The sequence below is a fragment of the Gymnoscopelus braueri genome, assembly GCF_963280865.1.
Source record: "Gymnoscopelus braueri genome assembly, chromosome: 2".
Classification (NCBI taxonomy): Eukaryota; Metazoa; Chordata; class Actinopteri; order Myctophiformes; family Myctophidae; genus Gymnoscopelus; species Gymnoscopelus braueri.
The window spans coordinates 31,486,613-31,499,751 of record NC_137604.1 but is presented as its reverse complement, the minus strand read 5'-3'; the positions used below and the strand labels follow the sequence as shown (position 1 = coordinate 31,499,751).

The window sequence follows — 13,139 nt, the reverse complement described above, 5'->3', positions numbered from 1 at the left end:
GAGCTGAGCGCCTGTAACGGCAGCACTCAACTCCAGGCGTGGTATCGACAGCTGTTTGCGGGGGGTCACCCGAGACCTAGCGAGCACAAAGGAAATGTGGACCCTGGTGACTGTAGCGGTGGCGGCATGTGGCGGAGCACAGGCTCGGGGGAACTCCAGGCGTATAAGGTGAGGAATCTCTTGTTCCCAGGAACGCCATTGGTCCAGCAGACTTCGAGGTCGGATCACCTCGTCCCAGCCAACCTCCTCCTTCCACAGGAATCGGATGAGGACACCGAGCAGGCTAGACCCAAGTGCCGGTCCGGGGAGCAGGAGGTAATTTAAGGGCAGGTTACATATTTCATTACAGTAGACCTCTGCTCGCTTAGGGTCCTTGGTAAGTTGTCTCTCAGTGCTGCGGAGACACGGCAGCACGGCTTCCTTTGTAGCGTGAAGTTGGGTAGCGTTTGCTCGCTGAAGCAGGGGGGTAGCGTAGCGCTGGATTCCATCGACCTCGAATCTAATAGTGGATGCTTGCAGCAGGGCGATGGCTTGCTGGTTCTGCTTCGAGCGGGTGGCTGCCTTCTGGTTCACATAAGGGAGAGTGTCTACTTGCCAAAGGCGTTCCACATTACTGAAGAGCTCGGCGGCCGGGGATACAGTGGAGATGTGGAGGCACTGTGCCGATGACGTGTTCTGGACAAGACTGGTAGGACCCTGGAGTGACCAACCCAGTCGGGTGCAAATGGCGATGGGACCTCCCAGTGGGCCTGCACGTACTGGCTGTACAGGGCTCAGGAGATGTGGCATATCTGAACCTATCAGAAGCAGAGGCTTAGCATGGTCGATCGGCGGTAAGGGCAGGCCGCGGAGGTGCTTGTAACGTTTCTGTAGTGCAGCTATGGGGTAGGAGTGTTGTGCCAGGCTCAGACTGTTGGCAGTGAAGGCCTGGTGGTTCCGGTACCTCTCGGAAGGCGTACACAGTGGAGAAACGTCAAAGGAGACGGAGCTGCCCTGGAGCTGATCGACGGTCTGCTGGACTGTTTGTAGATTGAGAGTCTCTGGCTCTCTAGAAAGGTTCAGGCTCTGCACAGCTTGAGGGAGGATGATACTCCGTTCAGAGCCGTCATCCAGCACGGCATAAGTCTCGAAGCTTTGGTCTCCATTTCTCAGGATTACCTTGACGACCTTCAGCATCACCTGGTGTGGGCGGTTGGGCCGGTCAAGGTAGATTCTGACGGGTGGTGTAGTCACCATGTGGATGTTAGTTTGGGCTTTCTGGACGTAGTCGTGCAAGATGGTGAGGTGCTGCTCTTTACATGTTTTGCAGGGGCGCTTCAGGGTACATGCTTCAGCCGCGTGGTTGCGGCCACACTTCCAGCACCGTTTCCCATCTTGGATCCATTTCACAGCCTGGTTGGTGGACAACTTCTTGAAGTCGTCACAGCTATTCAAGAAGTGCTCTTTATTGTCACAATAAGGACAATACGGTTTGGACTTGAAGGTGGACTTGGAGTGAGCAGACGCTGAAGTACTAGGACGAGCGGACCCTGAAGGGCTGGTAACGTCTTCTGTGTTAAGAAGTACGGTTGTGGTCTTCTCCTTATGAGTGACACGTTGCTCCTTCTTGACTGGATGGGGGGCATCACATTGATAGAGAGCTGCAGCTCGGCTTGATAGACGTTTCGCGTGTGACTTCATCTGAAGCCAGGCTGCCAGATCGGACAGAGTGTAGGTCTGGTCATACCCTGTCCTTAGGATACCCCGACTCAGGCAGTATTCGATGAATCCATCTCTGTAAGATGGGGGCATCTTGGTCAGGAGCCGGTCGACGTGTGATCCACATCTCAACTCGTAACCATTAGGTCCTTCCAGAGTCCCGAGCATGCCCACCAGTGACTGGATGGACAGTGCGAAGGAGTCGAAGGCTTCAGAATCGCCGTATTTAAAGGAAGGTGTATTGAGGATAGCACCTAGCTCTGATTGGACGAGCTGCCGGGGTTGACCATATTTGTCTTGCAGGGCTTGCAATGCGGCAGTGTACGGTTGAAAGTCGTACATGTAAGCTTTGGCCAGGTGGAGAGCGCTGGGAAGCTTCAAGTGACCCAGGAGCAGTTGATACTTATACTGTTCGCTCATGTGCTCGTGACCGCTTGTCAGGTTATCCAAGGCCATCTTGAGGAGAGCGAAGTCGCTTTCACGGTCACGCTCAAAGACTGGCAGTATTGATTGGGGAATGCCATAAGGTGGGACGAATGACATCATTGAACCTGGATGCTGATATTGCCATGGGTCAACCTTCGGCTGGTTAGGAGCCATGTAATGTGCAGCGGAACCCATAGGGTTGTGATATTGAGCTGCAGTAGAAGTGGTCACACCATAGGTAGGAATCTGTACTGATGGTACGGTGGTGTGATACTGCTGGGTCTGGGCGCTGTGCGCTACCGCCGAGGCCTGGTGTGACCTCGGAGGAAGCCTACTGTGAGCTGACATGTTTGAATATGTTGTTACAGGGGGTGCAGCAGAGAAAGACATCGGCTGTGATGTCAGATGCATTGCTGTAAGGCCCACAGTGGATTGAGCTGGTGGCAGCTGAGTGTGGGAAGGGGCAACCGGAGCATGGAACGCTGATGCAGGTGGTGAACGGGAGAGAGGTATCGGCTGTGCTGGGGGATGCATCACTGCAGTTCCTATGGGTAATTGAGGAAGCAGCTGCTGGGTGAAAGCAGGCACGACCGATGCAGTCGAAGCGGGTAGTGCTGATACATGGGGTGCAGCAGAGAGGGGCATCGACTGGGCTGATGGCTGCCTCACTGTAGTGTCTATGGTGGAGTGAACCTGTATGGGCTGGCTGCCCTGCAGTGCGACTGGACGCTGCAATGGTGACGAGTCTGTAGGTAAGGCACTCATCATAGGTAGAGGCCTGAAGCTACTTGTGGATGGTTCACAGCTACCTGGTTCCTCCCTCACCGGCTCCTGAAGGAGTGAGGTAACTAGCTGAGCCACCTGGAGTTCGTTCTCCTTCTTCTTCAGTCGCCTTTGTCTGTCAAGACGTTTGGATATAGCCTCTCGTGCGTCTTGAGCTTCCTGCTGCAGGCGTTGAAGGCGCTGACACTCCTGATCAGCTCTGTTGTCTTCTAAGACCTGTTGCTGCAGTTGCTCAAGTTCCAGGCGCTGGATATTCTCTTGGAGAAATGCTTCCTGGACTGGTGTCAGAGCACGTCGAGGGTCTGCACTAGCAGAGGATCGATGAGAGCGTGCGCTAGTGGCGGACATGGCCTTGGAGTGATGTGAGGACTCACGATGCGAACCCGCACCATAGGCGGACTTGGCCTTTGAATGGCGTGAGGACTCGCATTGGGAGCTTGCACTGGGCACACTGGTCACAGAGGCCGACTTGGCCTTTGAGTGGTGTGAGGACTTATTCTTCTCTGATGGAGGCTTTGGCTCACTGACCCGAGATGGGGACCTCGTCTCGTCAGCCCGACGATCTGGTGCGTGGGGTAGAGCCTTTGGAGGTTCATCTCGTGTCTGCGGTTTGTAGCCCACTTCGTACTCACTCAGGTGATGAGGAAGGTTTTGCTCTCTGTGGGGACGAGCTGCTGCCTCGGTGAGGTCTTGCTTTGTAGGATCCATAGTGTTTGTTGGAGCTCTTTCCGGCTCGAAGGACCATGAAACAGAGGACTAGGACCTCTACAGTTGCTAGAGTAGAGCTGGTACACTATAGACCGTGATTCCGGTAAAAGATTCACAGGAGAGAAGCTTGGTTCAGTGGCTTTTACTTCTGATACGTGCGGTCTACAAAACACAGAATACAAATCGCTTTTAGCATATAATATAACATAAGGCAACAATCAAATTATTGTTACATAAAACATCACGGTTCAAATCAACAGTAGTACTGCACAGCTAGCAGCTATCAACAAACAATTCACAGAAAGTACAGTCATGGTAATATATTCAGACATAAGCAATATAAAACAGCACATGACAATAACATAAAGTAAAGCACCATATTCTAAACAAACAATAAGACACTTACTTTTACTCTCATGAACACACACACACAGTCAGAGAAATAGCACTGCTCCTCATGTCAAACAAAGAAAGACTGACTGAGTGAAGCACACAAGCTGAAGATAATCACTCATTAGGTCTGCATTAACTGACTGGGTAAGGGACACCAGCTGAAACTATTCACTAATTAGGTGCATCAAAGCACTGCTGGGTCAACATGACTTCTATGTCAACGAGGACTGCTGTGTCAACGAGGGCTTTCCTACAGATTGATTGATTGATTTATTTAATTTGTTTTTAATATAGACCTATTATTAATCATAATTTCCGTTCCAGTTGAAAAAGTACAAATGCTCAAAGAAATGTCCACCGTTTGATAAGAAATCGGGAATAATCAATGAGCAACAGGCACAGCACTGTTGTTATTTAATTAATTGATTGATTAATTGATACATTTAAATGTTTAAAAAATTGTGCTTAAGAGTCAATCCTAGCACTGCTACTGAAATTGTTTGGACTTATAGCGCCCTCTGCCTTATAGTAGGCTACAGTGAATGGGCCTTTTTCTTAAATGAACCTGCATGAACTTCAGGCGTACACCATAAAAAAAAACTCAAACTAAAACTGCAGTGTTAAAGGTGATAGAAGTGATATGTTTCTTTTAAAATAAGCGTCCAATAGCTATATATTCCAATAGGAATCAATCACTGTGATTTAGTGTTTGTTCAGTAACAGGGGTCTTCTAAACAGAAAATACATTTTCAGATCGGGATACCAATTTTATCCAGTCAGGAGAGTTGACTCAAAACCCATACATTATACAGGATAAACAAGTGTTGAAGGAAAGAAATGGGCAGACAAAAATGGAACTTCTTCTTTTTGTCATCGATTAGAGTGAAAGAAAGAAGTGAAAATATAAAATAGTTTTTTTTTAAGTCTGTGTACAGTTTGTAAAACAGACCATAGGGGTCTGATCATACAATCATGCTGGTGCACTTTAGTTTGTATTTGTTTGATAGCATGCATGACATGATACAGTAGCATTTTGTGATGGTCCCTGGGGCCTTTGCCAGGGCTATGCTGTGTAACTGTTCTCTGTTGCAGTGCTGGTTGGAGGGTGGAGGGAGGTAATCAGGGGAAGGGGAGACACCTGGCCACTGTCTCCAACACAGTATAAAATGCCTGCCCTGTTCAAGACTTTGTACTGTCCATGCTTCTGTATCTTCATTCCTCCCTGGGCCACAGGAGTGGCCACAAAAGAGCCATGCTGTTTGATTGTGTCTGTTTGTTTAGTTTCAGTTCAATGGACCCTTCGCTAAACCCCACCCCAAAAGCGATTGTCCAATGCCAGCTTAGCAACCGTTGTTAGCCTGGCATAGGTCTGGCAAGTTTTCGTCACCTGCCATAGCTGTCAATGTTATTTCGCCCGCACACACACACAATCATTTGCAACATAATAGCAAGAATAGGAATACCACGATAACGCAATGGTGACTATGAATCACGTACCCAAACCCGTTGGAGGCTGCTTTTCCCAAGCTGAAATCTGCACTTAAACTGCAAGGCTGAATATGGCTGTGTTGTTGAACATACACAGCTTAACATCAGGAAAGTTACACGACACGACTCACTCGCCCAGGTGGTGTCAATAATAGGCTACTAATCACCGTGATCGTAACAAAATTCAGAATCACAGCGCTGCCTGTTTCGGATTCCGCACGTTAAAGTATATTCATTCATTTGTTCGTCTATTTATTAACTGCTACTGTAGTCTTACCCTGCGGTACATGAAAACTCCTGTTACAGTCATGGATCAACTTCAACCTGGTGTTTGCACTTTCTCCATTTACGGTCCGTACATATATATAAACGTTCAGATTTAAAATATAAATTGCTTACCCTATGGCCACGGATGTTAAAATGATGCACGGGACTCTCAAAAGTACCCGTATATTCTGTATTGTTCAATAAAAAGCATTTTAATCCGATCGGTGGCCATTTTCTCAGAGTTATAATGTATCAGAGTGCAATACACCTACCAACCGATAGGGTCGCTTTGTTGAAAGCATATGGAGAAAATGGCCACCGATCAGATTAAAATACTTTTTATTGAACAATACGGATGATACGGGTACTTTTGAGAGCCCGTACATAAATGTAACATCCGTGGCCATGGGATAAGCACTTTATATTTGAAATATGAATGTTTCTGTAGATGAACGGGCTATAAATGGAGAAAGTGCAAACACCAGGTTGAAATTCATCCATGACGGTCGAGACAGACGACCGTCGTGTATCCATGGCTATTACTCCCTCTAACATTTCCCGTGTTTTTAGTTTATTGAAATAATGTCATGCACATTTGTCCAGTGCATAGCCTACTGCAGGCCTTGTTGACTAGATTTAGAAGAGATTTTGAAGCTATTGCTGCTGAAATGATCGATTATTTTTAAGGGGAAAAGCCGTCATTTAACATGCAAGTCAATGGGTGAGAAGCAGAGATTGCCAGGCGCTGCCAGGCCTGGGTGTGACTAACTTCGCACCACCAGTCACAGAGTGGAGTGGGTGGGGCTTAGCGAAGGGTCCATTTTGTTCATAAAAATCGCCACTTTTTCGTGAACCCTCCATGTGTTTCCCTTTATTTTCAGAGCCGGGCCATAACCCTATAACAAGAAATATGAAGGCCACTGTAAATTAAATTCCCAGGCTGATTTTTGTTTCCAGTCCGCCCCTTAATTATGAAGTTGATGATAAAATGGACCACCTTTGAATCTTAGTCATACTTATCTTTTTAATCGTTTTGCCATCTGTGCCCTCCAATAGAGTGGGAAAAAAACAAGTAGTGTCAAAATATTAGATAGTTTCATAAGCTTTTGCACTGTATCTTTAGTTTGATAGACTGACTGATCTGCTGATTGATGTGTTTTGTTTTTATTGTATTTATGAAATACTTTTGAAAAAGGTTGAAATTGTTTTTTATTGATGAAAAGCTGTGACTTATTTTTGTTTAAACTTTTGTAAATCTTTTGAAATAATGTACATTTTTTGTAGGAAACGAAAAAAGGGAAAACCTTTAGGGCCCCTGTGCTTGGACCAGGGCCCGGTATGCTCGTTCAGGGATCCAGCTCTGTCTCCATTCATTTACATCTGTACACTCTCTGAGTTACAAATGTATTAATTGAAGCAGCACTATTGAGACATTTAGATCCAGTGTCTAAGTGAGTCATGACCTTTGACACGGTCCTGTTTCTGGTTTGACATGAATTTTGACCTGAACTTCAAGATAAAATTTGTCCCCTGAGCAAGCAGGCTCTATTAGCTCAATGGTAAAATTTCAGCATTTGCGCAGGTTCAATATTTAATCACTCAGTTTTGACTGTTCGACAGCATTATATTTACATTGTTGTGTGTCTGTTGAGTTGAGTCTATTATGCACCAAAATTCTCAGGACCATAAAAAACACCAAATTGTTTTATTTATAATCAATCATTATATAATGTGTACATGTAAGCTAATGGACACAACTGCGCAGTCTGGCATCATCATTGTACAAGGCAATTCATCAAAAATACAAATCTGTGTAAAAAACAATTATCTAAAAAAGGCATTTTACAGTTTATGAATTATTATTATTTGCATCATACCAAGGCTATTCTTATTCTGCAATAGTTGTCCAGTAATCGAAATATTCAGGATATGATTTCAAGTCATATTGCCCAGCATTGACCGGGTGGTTTGCCTGGCAACGGACTAGCCAATCACAGCATGTGAGATTGGCTAGTGCAGACTGTAGTATTACACTATATTATAATATACATTACAATAAAGTTAAACTGAACTGAACAAAAATAACTGCCCTTATTAGGACAGTTCCCAATAAGGAGAATAGTAAGTAATGTATAATTTCTTATTTCGTACATGTAAACCTACAAGTAAACTAGATGGTAACAAAATATAGTTATTAGAAAAGTAGCCATAAGAAATGCCTAGTACGTACTGTACTAGTAATTGGAAACCAGATGGCAAAAAAAAGTAAATTATAAGAAATGTGTACCAGAAAGAACATGCTACTTTGACATTTTATTTGAATTATCCAAAGTAAACTAAATGTATACGCAGTAAGAAATGTATTTCCTGGTACTTGCTTCTTATTTTCTGTCACACTCATTCCAGATTATTATGGTCTGTTCTGTGCTTCAGCATGAGTTCAATAAACCTCTCATTTGATCAGCCATACCCCATTATATGGTTGGAGCTTGCATGGGTAATGTGTGAAATGATGGGCAACGTGTTAGAGAGGGATAGTCAATGGGAGTGTCTATAATGTGAATTCCAGAGAGGTAATGCTGTACAGTGTCAGCATGACCTTTTGTAATCAACAGCTTAACTATGTCATGTGATGTGATACTTCAGTACACTTTGTTAAATATTACTAGGACCACTACATTAAATTACAGATGAACATTTCATATTCAGCCATTCCCAGTATTAATGTAGACACTACCACAGTATACCTCTAACTAACAAATGTCCCACAATTTAAGACATTGCCCATACCAGTTCCACATTAGGCTTTGACCCAGTCTTGTTGATGGTCTTCTATGGGAGAGCTACATCTCACATATCCAGGTGTTTTTATTCTCACATTTGTCATCATTCCAATACCCGCTCCCTTTTTCTTTCCAGATATATTCTGCACAGTCCTGGGTCCCCTTATGATTGTTGGGCTGTCCATCGCCCCAAAACCTGCAGTGTAAAGGGAGAGGCCAAAAAAGATAATAGTATAGCTTTTTCCATAACTTCACTTTTTATTTAACCTTTTGTTAAATCTTGTAATCCCCTTGAGATTGTTGTCCTGGAGAGATGTATAAGAGCTGTCAATAAGCATCAAACATTCATATAGATAATTAAGGATTCATAACGCATGCATTAATTTATTACAGGTTACAAAGAATTTAATTGCCGTCATAGAGAAGCTTTTAATAATAATCTTACGTTATGTTCAGTGGTGTACTGTCCACCCATACCCAATGTCCCTCTATCCTCAAATCAGTCAAACCAATCCAGCTAACAGAATCTGCTGAATGCAAGCTATCGATGAATTCCTTTGTGGGAGGAGAAACAACAGGTTAAAGGCATTATCATCGTTCACATGTACAAATGTGCACACAAATCATACATATACACATGCACACACATAATGTACACACCATTTCCTCTCTGCTGTTGATCATTGCCAAGTCTGCCCCTCGGTTTTGACAGTCTTTCCTGCTCTCCGACCAGGATTTACGGCCAGTAGGGATGAGATAACAGCTTTGCTGAAACTTCCGGAAGCCGGAGGGACATATCTTACCTGTTGAAATTATTTTGTTTAAATATTTTTCTACAAATGTTTTGAAAATAGCCGAAGCTCACAATGCATCGTGATGCGATGTATTGTGAGCTTGTAGACCCATTTTTTAACTATTTTCAAAAATGTTCCCCAATAATGCAACAATGACATGCCCAAATCATGTTCAAAGTGGTTAAGCAAAACATAGCCTTTAATTGTTTCAATTTCACTGTTCTTACCAATTCAATGATTTCTTGTCAGACAAGTACAACTAGTCTACTGATTTTCAGCAGACAGCAAGGATGGGTGGGGGAATCAGCTAAATTATACAATTAATTTAAACTAAATGTTGTCCTGATTGTTAAGGGTGTGTGTTGAGTGTAAATGGAATAAGAGCTGCCAATCCCCAGATTGTCTCAAACAAACAGTACACCTTTCTGACATTATTTAACCACAGAAAATACTGATTTAGCTTCTTTCTTTCTTTTTCTTATTTTTTAAACACACATGACAATGACGTGAATTCTGAATGAATTACTTTCATTTCATGTCTATATTTATGTTGTATGCATTTTATTTTTGTCTTACCTGCATTCGTGGCATTGAGTCTCTCAACTTCCTGCTGTAAGTGGTCTCTCTCTGCTGTCAGGTTGTTCTGTCTGGCCTGTAACCCATCTCTCTCTAGGGTGCAGTTTTCATAAGTGCTCTTTAACTGATCTCTGTCAGTAGTTGCATTGTCATAACTAACTCTTAACAAGTCTCTTTCTCCTATCAAATCTTTGTAACTAGACTGTAACACATTTACTGCGGCTGTACAAAACCTCATGAAAGTCTGCCTGTAGTCCGAGTCACTCTTCAACTTTTCTTTCTCGCTTTTAGTGGTGTTGTGAATGTCCTGTAGTTTTCCAAGCTCAACAAGCAAGGCATCATAACTGATTTGTAACTGCTCTCTGGCTCTGGTTACATTGTTGTACTTGTTCTGTAACACGTCCCTCTCTTTAATCGCTGAGCTGTAACTGGTCTGCAACTCATTTCGTTGTTTGGCCACTGAATTGTAATTGGTTTGCAACAGGTCTCTGGCTTTAGTCAAGGCATCGTTATTGGTCTGTAAACGATCCTTATTGGCTTTAAGCTGGTCTCTCTCTTTAGTTAGAACACTTTTGTCAGCCTGCAATTGTTTTTCACTACCTTTAAGTGTGTTTCTTTCATTTGTCAGGGCATCGTTTATTTTTTTTAAGGCATTGATTTCGACCGATACTCTGTCTTTCTCTCTCTGTAAGTCACCGTTGCTACTCTGCAAGTGGGCTTGAGTGTTCTGTTGCTCGTTTATCTCTTTGAGCACAGCGCTCAGGTTTGTCTGCAGGTTATCTCTTTGTTTAGTTAAGGCGTTGTAGTTGTTTTGCTGATGTTGTTCTGCTTTCCTGACTGCAAAGAAAGAGACAGTATACTGTGTAAGAAATATACTCCATGTGTATGTTTAAAAAATGTATACGCATTGAGGTTTGTCCTCATTGGCAATGCTGCCGAGATCACAAAAAAGCTCAACAGCACATAAAACCGATATAATAATAATAATAATAATAATAATAATAATAATAATAATAATAATAATAATAATAATAATAACAACTAAATTTAATTAAACCCAAACAGAAAGCTATTGAGTTAAAAACAGTCACATGCTGAGGTAAGGAGATTTGAAAGTAAGTTATTAAATTGTACGTAGGATATTGGGGTGTTAATATACAGTAGGCGACTTACAATGGACTCCTTGCCCTATGACCCCAGCCAGCAGGAGAACACACAGCAGCCCAAGACACAGTGTAGCAGTCCTGAAAGGTCTCTTTCTCAACTCATAAACTGGACCATATAGGAAGCAGAGCAAATATAGAAAAATTAAATAACCAGACTGAAACATGTGTGTGTGTGTGTGTGTGTGTGTGTGTGTGTGTGTGTGTGTGTGTGTGTGTGTGTGTGTGTGTGTGTGTGTGTGTGTGTGTGTGTGTGTGTGTGTGTGTGTGTGTGTGAATGAAAGTTCTATAAACTATAACATTTCTATAAAACAAACACATTCTGATGAAATATATCTTCCTTTAAATGTATGTAGGTGAGTTTTGAACATGTTTTCTATTTCCCATATAAGGTTTGCTTTCAGTTCGGTATTTATTTAATGAGTACTGTCTTCTCCCAAATAGTGATTTATTTATTTATTATTATTAATATTATTCCATTTTAGAATGAATCATTTTATTGTTTTACCTGTTAGCTTAAACTTGCTCCCATCTGCAGTAAGTGGCCTGTAGCTGTTCTGACTGTCATCCATATCCATGGTCGTCAAGGTAGCTTGGGCTGGAGTTTAGGTGGAGATGATAATTTTAATTTCACCTAAATTATGTGTGACATACATTGGAATTGATCAAATAAATCTCAACTGAAAAGACAACAAATCAATTACCTGGACCTGGAGAGCTGATAACAGATGAGAAGAATGATCCTCCTCTTGATCATGCATTTAAGCTTATCCGAGGGAACAGTGATGACTAGCATTTGTATGATATGGGCATAAGCCCCGCCCCTTCAAGAAATTGAAAAAGCAGAATTAGCTATTCCTGGAATGAAACTTGCTGACAACTTGGAACAAGAAATGCTGACACATCACATTGAAACATTTAAGAGTCTTGTGACACAGCATTAGATAGTGTCTTGAGTAATCAGATTGCTATCTAATTGTGTCTAACTATACAACACAACACATTAGGTGTAAACACCCTGAAGATATATTGACCATTTGAAATCCATGGTTTCAGCCATTTCAAGGTGACTACAGTGATTTTTTAAAGTAACCAGTGTCACTGTGATACAAATTCTGTAAACGTTAAGAGTTTTCACACAAGTAGATTGTGGTTAAAAAATGAGTCAGTATAAAGTGTCTATTCTATAAGTTGTTGTGCACAATTATAAACATTTATAACAAGTGTTATTAAGTCTTATAAGTGCATCATAATGCATTATAAATGTTGAAACATTTTTCAATCAAAGGAAAAGGTAATTTACGTTACAAATTTTTAAAAACAGTGACTTTATATAGGAACACTTTTATTTGCAACAGTACACCAAACACCAAATCAACTAAACTCGAAGGGCTGAGCAAAGAGGGGGGCGCTCCTTGTGTTTACCCCGATCATTCACGGTTCAAAACCATTAAGTATGCATAACGATGTAACAGAAAGTATATGTTAATCTCCTAACACATTTAGCATAACAACCAACAACTTAATAACATGACACAGTGTTACAGTAAACAGTGTTGCAGATTTACATTTTACATACATCTGCATTTCCAGGTGCAGTAATGAAAGATCTGGGCCAAGAACAACCTGGGGACCCTATACAAGGGCAAGGAGTAGACCCTGCATCAACAGCATTACTGCCTGCGGCAGGTGAGTTCAATCAGGTTTGTGTGAAATGTTCTGTTGAGATTGTTAATGCATATTTTATAAAATGTTACCCTTATTTAAACGGGCATGGTTTATCAAATACAAATGTATTTATAGTTTTGCACCCACAATCTGGATTTGGAGAAGTGGACTCAGTGTAAAACCTTAAACTGGATGAGGCCATACACTGTAGACGAGCACAGGAGGTGGTGGAGCTTACCTTGTCGATTGCTACATCCCATTTCTGAGCTAGTTCAACACCCAGTTCCTGCTCCCAGGCCGATTTTGTTTTGTTGGTGGAGTGTTTATCCAGTGACATGATGGTAGAGTATAACTGGGTTAAGGTGGAAGGTAGCGAACCACATTCCAATGAC

The 13,139-nt window shown here is 42.5% G+C and overlaps 1 protein-coding gene across 3 annotated transcripts in view; it reads right to left on the bottom strand.

Moving 5' to 3' along the window:
• The window catches only part of LOC308096953 (uncharacterized protein), a 42,520-nt gene extending 30,675 nt beyond the window's left edge, over window positions 1-11,845 (bottom strand). The window contains exons 1-7 of one of the 3 annotated variants that reach the window (XM_080444481.1): window positions 11,784-11,845; window positions 11,588-11,677; window positions 11,090-11,188; window positions 9,917-10,753; window positions 9,207-9,349; window positions 8,992-9,101; window positions 7,490-8,742 (exon numbers count right to left, since the gene is read on the bottom strand). In XM_080444481.1, the coding sequence (XP_080300607.1) occupies window positions 8,607-8,742; window positions 8,992-9,101; window positions 9,207-9,349; window positions 9,917-10,753; window positions 11,090-11,188; window positions 11,588-11,657 (1,395 nt within the window). In that variant the 5' untranslated portion in view covers window positions 11,658-11,677; window positions 11,784-11,845 and the 3' untranslated portion in view covers window positions 7,490-8,606. Of the gene's footprint in view, window positions 1-7,489; window positions 8,743-8,991; window positions 9,102-9,206; window positions 9,350-9,916; window positions 10,754-11,089; window positions 11,189-11,587; window positions 11,678-11,783 lie in introns of those variants that run through there. The other 2 variants (XM_080444482.1, XM_080444480.1) reach the window with 2 other exon arrangements.
• Between the last annotated feature and the right edge of the window lie 1,294 nt (window positions 11,846-13,139).